The sequence below is a fragment of the Scyliorhinus torazame genome, chromosome 1, assembly GCF_047496885.1.
Source record: "Scyliorhinus torazame isolate Kashiwa2021f chromosome 1, sScyTor2.1, whole genome shotgun sequence".
Taxonomy (NCBI): Eukaryota; Metazoa; Chordata; class Chondrichthyes; order Carcharhiniformes; family Scyliorhinidae; genus Scyliorhinus; species Scyliorhinus torazame.
This window is the reverse complement of record NC_092707.1, coordinates 126,422,157-126,435,935: the sequence shown is the minus strand read 5'-3', so window position 1 is coordinate 126,435,935 and position 13,779 is coordinate 126,422,157. Positions and strand designations below refer to the sequence as shown.

The window sequence follows — 13,779 nt, the reverse complement described above, 5'->3', positions numbered from 1 at the left end:
GGTCCCTGAGTGGTGCTGGGACCCTGCGAGGTGCGTGAATGACCGGGGTGGCGTCCGGTTTGAGCCGTATTCTGTATGTGTAGGGCAGTGTGCCCATGCCCTCGAAAACCTCCTGGTTATGCGCGAGGAGTGAGTGGAGCTGCGCCCTAAAGTCTGCATCCGGGAAATCGGACGTGCCTTCTGGAGACAGAGTGTGTACCCGTTGAACGAGGTGGAGGATCTTGCACGCCTGTGCGCCTAACAGAGAGTCCTTCGAGGATCCAACTATCTCAAAAGACAGTGTGGCTGTGTATGAATTGTGTGCAACCTCGAGCTGGCAGGACCCCATGGCTGGGATAACGTTTCTGTTATAATTAACCAGCTGACAGTGGGATGGCAGAATCGGTGATTTAACCTTCAAGGTGTGGAAGGCTGACCATGCAAGGAGATTGGCGGAGGCACCAGTGTCCAAGCGGAATGTGGCTGGTGATCGGTTGACCGTTAGGGTGGCACACCATTCATCGCCCGGATTAATGCTGTGCACTGGCATCGGCTGGTGGGTCCGACATGGCGACATCCGGTTCTTGTTTATTACCGCAACGCGGAAGGGTTCCCGGTCGTCGGTATCCCCGGTCTGCATGTCGTCAGTGTATGACTCAGTGTATGGGGGCTGAATGGCCCGCACGTCCCTGCGAGGCTGGCGGAATTGCGGAAAGTTGGTAGGTTGAGCTGCTCGACACCAGGCAGCGTAGTGGCCCATCCTGCCACAGCGGAGGCATTGTCACGCTTTGGCCGGACATTGCCGCTTTAAGTGTGCAGATCCACAGTTGCCGCACGTCATGACGTCATCGCGTTCATTGCGTCACCGCGCATGCGTGGTGCGGTCCTGTGTAGAGCGCGCCTGCGCATCCCGTCCCTCTGCGTCGGCGCCCCTCTTTTGGCGCGTACAAGCGCGGGAGGCCTCGGAAAGCGCGCAAAATGGCCACCCACGTCCGGGCCGCGGGCCGAGAGGAACTCGATCGACTGGACCCGCTCAGCCTCGTCGGACCGCTGCCATGACGATTCGGCCTCCTGGTTTTGGGAGTACCGGCTGGTCGCCTTTTCATTGAGGACACAGGTCTCGATGGCAGTGGCTAGGGTGAGGCATTTTATTTTGAGGAGCTGCTGGCGTAGGGTGTCCGAGGTGACCCCAAAAACTATCTGATCCCGAATCATGGAGTCGGAGGTGGCCTCATAGCTGCAGGACTGCGCGAGGATACGGAGGTGTGTCAAATAAGATTGAAGAGGCTCATCCTTACCCTGCAGGCGCTGCTGGAAGAGGTACCTCTCAAAGCTCTCATTAACTTGCACGCTGAAGTGTTCCTCAAATTTTAGAAGGACTGTCTTGTATTTCGTCTTGTCCTTGCCTTCCGCGAATGCCAGGGAGTTGTAGATGTGGATGGCGTGTTGCCTCGCCATGGAGAGGAGGAGCGCGATCCTCCTGGTGTCCGATGCATTCTCCCTGTCTGTGGCTTCCAGGAAGAGTTGGAAGTGCTGTTTAAACAACTTCCAGTTGACGCCAAGATTTCCAGCGATCCGGAGCGGCTGCGGCGGGCTGATGGTTTCCATGGTGCAGGATGGCGGGTTTCTGAAGAGGTGCAGGTAAGTCTCACAGTCGCTGGCGAGTTTCCGATCCTGGTATCATGTCGTGTTGGGTGTTCCGATACACAAACAAACCAACAGGTTGTAGATGGTACAACTCTGTTTTATTGTTCTGTACAATAATAACTATTAACTTCTGGCTGTGGTTCGTACTTCACCAACTAACCTGTGGACCCAGCCCTAGCACTATCTTGGTGAGACACTCAGCACATGGTCTATGTCTGAGTGGCACGCTGTGAGCTCTGTGCTATCTCCTGGTAGAATGAGCGGGAACTGTGGTGTTCCCTGTTTTATAGTGCGTGTGCTCTCACTGGTGATTGGCTGCGATGTTGTGTGTGTGTTGATTGGTCCAACTATCTGTCCATCAGTGTGTGTGTGATTGCACCATGATATGTTAATGTGGATATCATGACAGGTCTTACCTTTTCAATGGTCCCGTGACTTTGTCCCAGGCAGAGCACAACCGTGCTGCTTCTAGCCACTGTAGCCCTGTGCCTGGCTGGGTTGGAGAGCTGTCGGCCAATTTGACTGGTGTGAGACATCCTTCTGAGCATAAAATGCCAGTGGGAGTTGACGAGTCGGCGGCTGCACATTAGGCACCGACTCTCGGGATGCTGAGTGCCAATTTTTCACCATCCTTAAATTTCTCCCCTGTGAATTCTTCCTCATTGTTATCTCCGCCAATTTTATTTTCCCAATATACATGAAGTTGTGCATAATTGTTTACTCTATTTTCCATGTCAGACATTCTATTGAGTAAGATTAATTTTCTTCCAAATTATGGGAAACACGGAAGGGGTTCAAAACTACCAGATTAAACTCTTTATGGGCATATACCGCCGAGTAAAGGGTTAACATCAGAAATGTGCAAGTTGCTGATGTAGTAAAGTGTCAGATTACATAACTGAGAAGTAAGGGAAATCCTAAAGAGAGCAGAAGCTCTTACCTTGTGTGGTGGTCCAAATGTGTAAGCACTTGCTGTACATCAATAGTTCTAGCAAAAGGACTGTGGATTGAGAAACGTATCTTTGGGACACTAGGCAACCCCAAAACACTGTCTAATCCCCTGCCAAACAATAAAACACTTACAACCAGCATTGCACCCATGGATTCGGTGGTGATGGGCAGTGGAACCCCCCATTATCACCTTTCTCATTATTGAAGAACTCAGATCAGGGGTGAAATTCTCCGGTATCGGCGCGATGTCCGCCGACCGGCGCCAAAAACGGCGCAAATCAGTCGGGCATCGCGCTGCCCCAAAGGTGCGGAATCCTCCGCATCTTGGGGGGCCGAGCCCTAACCTTGAGGGGCTAGGCCCGCGCCGGACTGATTTCCGCCCCGCCAGCTGGCAGAGGTGCCCTGCCAACTGCCGCGGAAATGACCTTGCCGGGCGGCACATGCGCGGGAGCGTTAGCGGCCGCTCACTGCATCCCCGCGCATGCGCTGTGGAGGGAGTCGCTTCCGCCTCCGCCATGGTGGAGACCGTGGCGAAGGCGGAAGGAAAAGAGTGCCCCCACGGCACAGGCCCGCCCGCGGATCGGTGGGCCACGATCACGGGCCAGGCCACCGTGGGGGCACCCCCCGGGGCCAGATCGCCCTGTGCCCCCCCCCCCCCCCCCCCAGGACCCCGGAGCCCGCCCGCGACGCCTTGTCCCGCCGGTAAGGTAGGTGGTTTAATCCACGCCGGTTGGACAGGCATTCTAGCAGCGGGACTTCGGCCCATCCAGGCCGGAGAATCGTGGGGGGGGGGGGGCCGCCAACCGGCGCGGCTCAATTCCCGCCCCCGCCGAATCTCCGGTGCCGGAGAATTCGGCAACCGGCGGGGGCGGGATTCACGCCAGCCCCCGGCGATTCTCCGACCCGGTGGGGGTCGGAGAATCTCGCCCCAGTTATGTATTAATCAATTACCATGCACATTCAGAATTCTTCCCTGAACCTTTCAGATGTTGAATCCTCTGTATTAAGCGTGTAGTATGAATAGTTTGAAATGGTTCCAGCTTGCTCAAGCCAAGTATCTGCACTCAGCACCCAAGGCACTCACAATTTCACAGCACACCAATCAGCCATGGAATTTTGCCTTGGCTGCAGAATGGGCCCTCAGCGATATTTCACAATGCACTTCAGCTGCATTTGATTCAAGAGCACTCTTTGTTGCTGCATTTGTGGGGCGTTTTTTTTTTCATTTTCTAGTTTGATTTAATGCTTTAGTGTTAAGATTCATAGAATTTCATACTTAAGCAATTTTCACAGAAGTGAATCTGGCACAAGGATCAAACCACACTCTTTACTTCCTCCCCCCCATTTCCCCAACAACAGTTTCTGTAAAAATCAGAAATACCCTGGGCGAGGTTCTCCGACCCCCCGCCGGGTCGGGGAATCGCCGGGGGCTGGCGTGAATCCCGCCCCTGCCGGTTGCCGAAGTCTCCGGCACCGAATATTCGGCAGGGGCGGGAATCGCGCCGCGCCGGTTGGCGGGCCCCCCCCCCCCTCGATTCTCCGGCCCGAATGGGCCGAAGACCCGCCGCTAAAGTGCCTGTCCCGCCGGTGTAGATTAAACCACCTACCTTACCGGCGGGACAAGGTGGCGCGGGCGGGCTCCGGGGTCCTGGGGGGGCGCGGGGCGATCTGGCCCCGGGGGGTGCCCCCACGGTGGCCTGGCCCGCGATCGGGGCCCACCGATCCGTGGGCGGGCCTGTGCCGTGGGGGCACTCTTTCCCTTCCGCCTCCGCCATGGTCTCCACCATGGCGGAGGCAGAAGAGACTCCCTCCACAGCGCATGCGTGGGAAGCTGTCAGCGACCGCTGACGCTCCCACGCATGCGCCGCCCGGAGATGTCATTTCCGCGCCAGCTGGCGGGGCACCAAAGGCCTTTTCCGCCAGCTGGCGGGGCGGAAATCCGTCCGGCGCCGACCTAGCCCCTTAAGGTTGGGGCTCGGCCCCCAAAGATGCGGAGCATTCCGCACCTTTGGGGCGGCTCGATGTCCGTCTAATTTGCGCTGTTTTGGGCGCCAGTCGGCGGACATCGCGCCGTTTCCGGAGAATTTCGCCCCGGGTGCCTGCAGCAGGATTCTCCGTCCTGGCAGCCGGCCAGTGGAATTTCCCCCACGCTGTAGGGAAACCCCTGGGCGCGGGTGCGTGACGGCAAAACGGAGGATCCCACCAACGGAAAATTCAGACCCTTGTGTCAGATGTACCGTTCTGCGTTCCAGTTCTCTGATCCATGCTTCTGTGGAGAGGCTCTGCATCAGGAGCGATAAGCTGCAAAATCAACACATTTGTACTTGAATAAGGCTTATTAATTCGTTATTACTTCGCGGCAACGCGTCGCGTGTTTCGCGGCGGTGGAGGCGGCCCGCCACTGGCCGGCGGCAGGAACCTCTGGTCCCGCCGTTGCAATAGGATATCTCGTTGAATGTAGCCCTCAACAGGTGCGGCATGAATGGCCAGAAAACTCCAGCCCCAATGACATCCAGAGCCAAGCCTGTTTCCAAAGTGAGGTGAGACCGCTTGGAGTGGTTCTCACCATTGCTTTAACTGATACACGAGTAAATATAGTGGAGTCTCAGATCTGTAAAATGTTCAGGGGGTTCATAGAATAGAATCATGAAGCATGGGGAGCATGGTTAGCACTGCTGCCTCACGGCGCCGAGGTCCCATGTTTGATCCCGACCGTGAGTCACTGTCCGTGTGGAGTTTGCACATTCTCCCCATGTTTGCGTGGGTCTCACCCCCACAACCCAAAGATGGGCAGGGTAGATCGATTGGCCACACTAAATTGCCCCTTAATTGGGAAAAATTATGAATTGGGTATTCTAAATTTTTTTTTTTAATGAAGCACAGGAGGAGGCCGTTCAGCCCATCGTGGCTGTGCTGTCTCCTTGACAGAACAATCCAATTATTTCCACTTCCATGTTCCTTCCCTGAAAATGCCTCCCCTTCAAGTACTGATCCAATTCAATGTTCAGTGACTCAGGATTGTCCCTTCCCACCTCTCCTAAACCTCATCAACATCACAGAAAACAAAGTTGTCTGGTGATTATCAAATTACTGCTTGTGGCAGTTTGTGGCGTGATTCCTGCATTATAACGATGACTACATTTTAAAAATATTTAATTAGCTGTAAAGCTCTTTGGGATGGCCCGTGGTTATGAAAGGTGCTATGAAAATGTAACTTTCAGGGTGGGACTGGGAGCACAGATCGAGGTAGAAGAAGTGGTGAAAGGAATTAGGAGCATGCAGGTGGGAAAGGCCCCAGGACCGGATGGATTCCCAGTCGAATTGTATAGAAAATATGTGGACTTGCTCGCCCCGGTACTGACGAGGACCTTTAATGAGGCAAAGGAAAGGGGACAACTGCCCCCGACTATGTCTGAAGCAACGATATCGCTTCTCTTAAAGAAGGAAAAGGACCCGCTACAATGCGGGTCCTATAGACCTATTTCCCTCCTAAATGTAGATGCCAAGGTCCTGGCCAAGGTAATGGCAATGAGAATAGAGGAATGTGTCCCGGGGGTGGTCCACGAGGACCAAACTGGGTTTGTGAAGGGGAGACAGCTGAACACGAATATACGGAGGTTGTTAGGGGTAATGATGATGCCCCCACCAGAGGGAGAAACGGAGATAGTAGTGGCGATGGATGCCTAGAAAGCATTTGATAGAGTGGAGTGGGATTATTTGTGGGAGGTGTTGAGGAGATTTGGTTTTGGAGAGGGGTATGTTAGATGGGTGCAGCTGTTGTATAGGGCCCCAGTGGCGAGCGTGGTCACGAATGGACGGGGATCTGCATATTTTCGGCTCCATAGAGGGACAAGGCAGGGATGCCCTCTGTCCCCATTATTGTTTGCACTGGCGATTGAGCCCCTGGCGATAGCGTTGAGGGGTTCCAAGAAGTGGAGGGGAGTACTTAGGGGAGGAGAAGAGCACCGGGTATCTTTGTATGCGGACGATTTGCTACTATACGTGGCGGACCCGGCGGAGGGGATGCCAGAAATAATGCGGATACTTGGGGAGTTTGGGGATTTTTCAGGGTATAAATTGAACATGGGGAAAAGTGAGTTGTTTGTGGTGCATCCAGGGGAGCAGAGTAGAGAAATAGAGGACCTACCGTTGAGGAAGGTAACAAGGGACTTTCGTTACCTGGGGATCCAGATAGCTAAGAATTGGGGCACATTGCATAGGTTAAATTTAACGCGGTTGGTGGAACAGATGGAGGAGGATTTCAAGAGATGGGATATGGTATCCCTGTCAATGGCAGGGAGGGTGCAGGCGGTTAAGATGGTGGTCCTCCCGAGATTCCTCTTTGTGTTTCAGTGCCTCCCGGTGGTGATCACGAAGGCTTTTTTTAAAAGGATTGAATAGAGCATCATGGGTTTTGTGTGGGCCGGGAAGACCCCGAGAGTGAGGAAGGGATTCTTACAGCGTAGCAGGGATAGGGGGGGGGCTGGCACTACCGAGCCTAAGTGAGTATTATTGGGCCGCTAATATTTCAATGGTGAGTAAGTGGATGGGAGAGGAGGAGGGAGCGGCGTGGAAGAGATTAGAGAGGGCATCCTGTAGGGGGACTACCCTACAGGCTATGGTGACAGCCCCATTGCCGTTCTCACCGAGGAACTACACCACAAGCCCGGTGGTGGTGGCTACACTGAAGATTTGGGGACAGTGGAGACGGCATAGGGGAAAGACTGGAGCCTTGGGGGGGTCCCCGATAAGAAACAACCATAGGTTTGCCCCGGGGGGAATGGATGGGGGATATGGAATGTGGCAAAGAGCAGGAATAACGCAACTGAAACATCTGTTTGTGGATGGGAAGTTCGCGAGTCTGGGAGCGCTGACCGAGAAATATGGGTTGCCCCAAGGGAATGCATTCAGGTATATGCAACTGAGGGCTTTTGCGAGGCAACAGGTGAGGGAATTCCCGCAGCTCCCGACACAAGAGGTGCAGGACAGAGTGATCTCAAAGACATGGGTGGGGGATGGTAAGGTGTCAGATATATATAGGGAAATGAGGGACGAAGGGGAGACTATGGTAGATGAACTAAAAGGGAAATGGGAAGAAGAGCTGGGGAAGGAGATCGAGGAGGGGCTGTGGGCAGATGCCCTAAGCAGGGTAAACTCGTCGTCCTCGTGTGCCAGGCTAAGCCTGATTCAGTTTAAGGTATTACACAGGGCACATATGACTGGAGCACGGCTCAGTACATTTTTTGGGGTGGAGGATAGGTGTGCGAGGTGCTCGAGAAGACCAGCGAATCATACCCATATGTTTTGGTCATGCCCGGCACTACAGGGGTTTTGGATGGGGGTGACAAAGGTGCTTTCGAAAGTAGTAGGAGTCCGGGTCGAACCAAGCTGGGGGTTGGCTATATTTGGGGTTGCACAAGTGCCAGGAGTGCAGGAGGCGAGAGAGGCCGATGTTTTGGCCTTTGCGTCCCTAGTAGCCCGGCGCAGGATATTGCTAATGTGGAAAGAAGCCAAGCCCCCGGGGGTGGAGACCTGGATAAATGACATGGCGGGGTTTATAAAGCTAGAGCGGATTAAGTTCGTCCTAAGGGGGTCGGCTCAAGGGTTCACCAGGCGGTGGCAACCGTTCGTCGAATACCTCGCAGAAAGATAGACGGAATGGGAAAAAGAAGGCAGCAGCAGCAGCCCAGGATCGGGGGGGGGGGGGGGAACCAGAAGGACTCTCAGGGTTATTAATATATACTGTATAGTATGTATAGGTCGTTGCTACAGATAATTATATATTGGACTGTTAAATTATATTTTTGGAGAGTGTTACTTGTGACAAGGCAGTTGCCAATTAGGGCTAGTTTTCATTTTTGTTATTTTATTATTTATTCATTTTTTGTTTATAAAATAGGTCATTGTTATTTGTGTTGTTATAATATTGTGTAAAGGATGCACAATGTACTGTGTTGGTTGACCAAAAATTTTCAATAAAATATTTAATAAAAAAAAAGAAAATGTAACTTTCTTTTTATAACCAAGGATATTGATCAAAAATATAAACTGTGTCTTGATTATAAATTTCTCAGGAAGTATAATTAAGTACAACTTGCGAGTGTATTATGTTCTATCTGTGTAACTGAGAATGTATTTTGAATCAATTTATTTTCAGGGATTGTGACCAAAGGCAGCACGAACAATGGGTACAATTTCTATGTAAAGACATATAAGATTTCCTACAGCAAAGATGGAAAATCCTGGAGAAGCTATAAGAGTAAGAACAGCAAGGAAAGCAAGGTGATTCTTGTTTGATTTAAAATTTAATTCATATTTATGTTGAATAATAGAATCTCCAGACTGTGCATTCAACAAACAACAAAGAACAATACAATACAGGCCCTTCGGCCATCCAAACCAGCGCCAAACATTTGTGTAATATATGTAAATAATGATATACAATGGCCCAGAACTTTTGTTCCCCAGAGGGATGTACCCCAGACGTTGTGCTGCGCCGCACCTCAACCTGGTAGGTTAAAAGGACTGGAGTGGCTATCCAATGGTAAGTGTCACTCCTCCGAGTCCTGGGTCAATGGGTGGAATTCTCCCATTGTGAGACTCGGGGCCCGATTCTCCAGAAAGATTTCTAAGTGTGGCGGCGAGTGGGAACTGCCACAAGTTTCCGGGGGCTTGGTCGGCAAGGCCGGCAACGCAATACAACATTAATTGGTCCACTTAATGAGGCCCCATGGGCTTCACTCCGCAAATAAAGTCTCACCAGCCGATTCGCCGGGACCGCGCTCGCCAGCTCCCCACACAGAAGATAGAGGAACACTTAACAGCTCTTGCACAGCCAATCCCGCTCAGCTCACAGCCATGGCGCCGAGACGACCGGCACCAAGGTCTGGAGACGCGTACCTGGGGAGGCTCCTGGATGCAGTCGAGGCCAGGAGGGGTGTCCTGTTCCCCTGAGGGTGCCGGAGGGTGAGCCACCGGGCAGCCAGTGCCGGCTGGGATGAAGTGGCAGCGGCCGTCAGCTCGGGCAGCGTGACCAGGAGAACAGGCACCTAGTGCCACAAGAAGGTCAACGACCTACACCGGGCCACATGGGTGAGTTGACACAACCCCCCCCTTAACTTTGCCCATCCCCACGCATCCAGCACCCCTCCAACCCTCCATTAGCATCCCCTAACCCTCCCTTCACCCCCCAACCACTGAACCACTGGTGCAGCCAACGATGCCCTCTCTGTGTCTTCGCAGGAGAAGCTATACCACAATCACCAGGAGAGTGCTTGAATGATCACCAGTTGGCACTAAGATTGTCGGTGGTCCTGAGCTGATGAGGAGCCTGAATCTTGTCCATTGTGCCTGTATTCAGCAGCTGGTTGTCACAGATGTTGCTGAGTTGAACTAAACAGTGACTCCTGGGGCGAAATTCTCCGGTATCGGCGCGATGTCCGCCGACCGGCGCCAAAAACGGCGCAAATCAGTCGGGCATCGCGCCGCCCCAAAGGTGCGGAATCCTCCGCATCTTGGGGGGCCGAGCCCTAACCTTGAGGGGCTAGGCCCGCGCCGGATTGATTTCCGCCCCACCAGCTGGCGGAAATGCCCCGCCAGCTGGCGCGGAAATGACATTGCTGGGCGGCGCATGCGCGGGAGCATTAGCGGCCGCTCACGGCATCCCCGCACATGCGCTGTGGAGGGAGTCTCTTCCGCCTCCGCCACGGTGGAGACCGTGGCGAAGGCGGAAGGAAAAGAGTGCCCCCACGGCACAGGCCCGCCCTCGGATCGGTGGTCCCCGATCACGGGCCAGGCCACCATGGGGGCACCCCCGGGGCCAGATCGCCCCGCGCCCCACCCAGGACCCCGGAGCCCGCCCACGCCGCCTTGTCCTGCCGGTAAGGTAGGTGGTTTAATCCACGCTGGCGGGACAGGCATTCTAGCAGCGGGACTTCGACCCATCCGGGCCGGAGAATCGCGGGGGGGGGGGGGGCCGGCAACCGGTGTGGCGCGATTCCCCCCCCCCGCCGAATCTCCGGTGCCGGAGAATTCGGCAACCGACGGGGGCGGGATTCACGCCAGCCCTCGCCGATTCTCCGACCCGGCGGGGGGTCGGAGAATCTCGCCCCGGTATCATGTTGTGTTTTGCTGCTTCAGATAACACAGGCTGCTACTTGATGCAGTCTTAACTAAAGGATACTCCAGACTCTGAAATGTGTTCAACGTGTTTATTGAACTAATAACACAGTTCTCAAATGAGTTCAACTCTCTGCTAATCTAACTGTAGTAACTCAGTCTAACTGTACCAGCTTTCTCTAAGCCACGTGCTGGGGTGTGATGCTGCTGATCAAGCCTGTCTAACTCTCTTGATGTATGTCTGTGGAAAGAGGCAGGGTGTGAGTGCCTCATCCCTTTTATAGTGTTTATGTCATGCCCCCTTATGGTGATGCAACCTCTGAGTGTCCTGACTGCCCATTGGTTGTATCCGATTCTGAGTGTTCATTGGTTGCATGTTTGCATATCATGACAGCGCCGGCAATGCGTGGCACCGAGGCCAACACTACTTGGGTGGCGACTGCAGTAGAGTGCCTGGTGCATGACTTCACCTTCATTCAAGGCGTGACGCAGATGGCCATGGCTGAGGGACTCGGCAGTATGTCTGCCACACTAGAGGACGTGACCCAGTACCAGGCTGACCTTGATAAGGCACTATGGGACATGACCCGGCCTCGGATGGGAATGACTAAAGCGCTGCAGAGGTTGTCCCAGTCGCAGGTGGGTATTGCTGAGGCACTACAGAGCATGACCCAATCACTGAGGAGCATCGCCGAAGGCGCCGACACCTTGGTGCAGACATTGAGGAGCCACCAGGGCTGACAGAGTCAGATGACACAGGGGTAGCCGGGGCTCAATCCAGCTGCTCCTCCATTCCGAGGTGAGCCCCAAGGCCCTATGGGCACTGACCGGGAGGAGGGGGCACGGGGTGGGAACCCAGACCTATCCTATGGAGTGGAGACAGTAACCACCAGCTCCCCGGGTTCCACCCCTCTAACGAAGCCACATCCCTCAGTCAACACCCGGAACATGGTGGCACAGTTTCGACTGCCTCTGTGAAGTGCGCCGGACCCTCTGGCCCCAGAGCAGTAGAGGACGCAAGCCAGGGACATCGAAGGTCATGGGACGTGGTAAGCAACTGGCTGCCCCCACCTCTGATGTGCATCCTGGGGAAACACCTAGACGTAGTGGGAGAGCTAGAAAGGCAATGCACATCAAGGATCACTGAGAGGGCACTGGGGGGTGGGGGGGGGGGGGGGGGGGGAGGGTATGGGGTAAAGAGGGGAATGCGCGCGATGGGGAGGGGGAGGGAGGGTGGGGATAGTGGGGTGGCACTATTGCGGAGAGTGGGGCAGTGGTGTTCACTTGTATGGGAAACATTAAAATACCCTCACCACAACAAGTATGACTCCTCTGGATCTTGTTCCGCCAAGCGGGCTGACCACCAATGCCCATTTCCCTCCAGACATGCGGTCCTGGTATCTCCCCCCAACCCCACTCGACGCGCCTTGCCCACGCACTCCTGGCCGAGGTGGGGGGTGGAGGGTCCTACTCACTGGTCAGCAGACACTGCACCCCAGTCACACGAACAGAACATCTCCAAAGCCCAGCCATGGACGTGTGCCCGGGCTGGGGCCCATCCCATAGGTGTTCAGATGTTAGCTCCTGCATCTGTGGTGCTGCCTCCCACAGTGTTCAGGCACAAAGTCCAGGCATCACGTGATGATTGGGATGCTAGACAAAGGATCTGACATGCTACATAGTCCACCCACCCACGGGGATCTACTTGGGTTGTGTGAAGTGCTCACTTAACCACGATTGGCAATTCCCTATTAGCAATAGCATTCAGCCACATGCCCAGAGGCCTCCACGGTCAGTGGGAGTTATGGGTGGCTGGTTGGGCAGACAGGCAGGGACTTCAGTTGTCCCCGGAATAGCAACACACGATCCAGGGGTTCGCATGGAAGACCTGCGCACGGTTGCTCCCCACCCACCCCCACACCATGCCCTGGTTCCGCCCCCCCCCCCTCAGCCCTGATACCCTCCATTTGCGTCCCACACCCAACTGGGGCTGCAAACCCCCAGGTTCCCCGCTCACCCCTCTCTGAGCACAGGGACAGCCAGCTCATGTGCTCATTGCCTGTGAACGAAGATGGCTGCTTACCTCCCAAGGTTCCTGCAGCAGCCCTTCCACCAGGTTCACGTTTTTCAGAAGGAGTGCTAATCAACACGATTTGCTGGGGAGGTGGCTGGATTACAGGAGGCTGTTGGATATGAGTTGGCTCCCGTTAATTGGATGGAATTAGGGTTTAAGTGGTGTGTATTGGTTTCTTGCCGTGCTACGGCAGAATTCCGATTCCATCGAAGGGAGCGGGCCGGTTGCAGAGAGCCTGATGCACGACATCACCCACATCCAAGGCATGGCACAGTAGGAGACGGCCATGGCTGAGGGCCTTGCCAGAATGTCTGACTCAATGTGGGACGTGACCCAGTACCAAGCTGACCTTGATGAGATACTGTGGGACAGGTCCTGGTCTCGGATGGGTTCTCTTTTTAGGCCTCTCCCACTATTCATCGGCCTCAGCAAAAAGAGGCCACTGAATCGCGCCCTAAGGGCTGTGGTGTAGCACAATCAATCACTCACGAGACGAGATGAGCAGGAGTCGAACGATGGCTTGATTACGCAGACTTGTTCCCTAGCAGCACAGTTACAGAATGCGGCTGTTGGGAGAATCCGGGCTCTTATACTCCGCCTTACTGGGTGAAGCCAGCAGGTGGCTGATCCAATCGGGACCATGGGCGTCATTCTCCGACCCCCCGCCGGGTCGGAGAATGGCCGTTGGCCGCCGTGAATCCCACCCCCGCCCCCGCCGAAGCCTCCGGTACCGGAGATTGGGCGGGAATCGGGCCGCGCCGGTTGACGGGACCCCCCGCTGGATTCTCCGGCCCGGACGGGCCGAAGTCCCGCCCAGAAATTGCCTGTCCCGCCGGCGTAAATCAAACCTGGGGCGAAATTCTCCGTTATCGGCGGAAACTCCGCCGATCGGCGCAAAAAACGGCGCAAATCCCACTTGCGTCACGTCATAAAAATGGGCCGATAGTCTGCGGCCCGAAATGGGCTAGCAGCGACGTAACGGGATCCGCGCTTGCGCAGTGGTTCACGCC

The 13,779-nt window shown here is 54.8% G+C and overlaps 1 protein-coding gene across 2 annotated transcripts in view; it reads left to right on the top strand.

Annotated features, from left to right (window-relative positions):
* Positions 1–13,779, top strand: part of LOC140412023 (discoidin, CUB and LCCL domain-containing protein 1) — a 236,370-nt gene that overhangs the window by 165,076 nt on the left and 57,515 nt on the right. For both annotated transcript variants that reach the window (XM_072500789.1, XM_072500787.1), the window contains exon 9: positions 8,735–8,859. In XM_072500789.1, the coding sequence (XP_072356890.1) occupies positions 8,735–8,859 (125 nt within the window). The remainder of the gene's footprint in view (positions 1–8,734; positions 8,860–13,779) is intronic.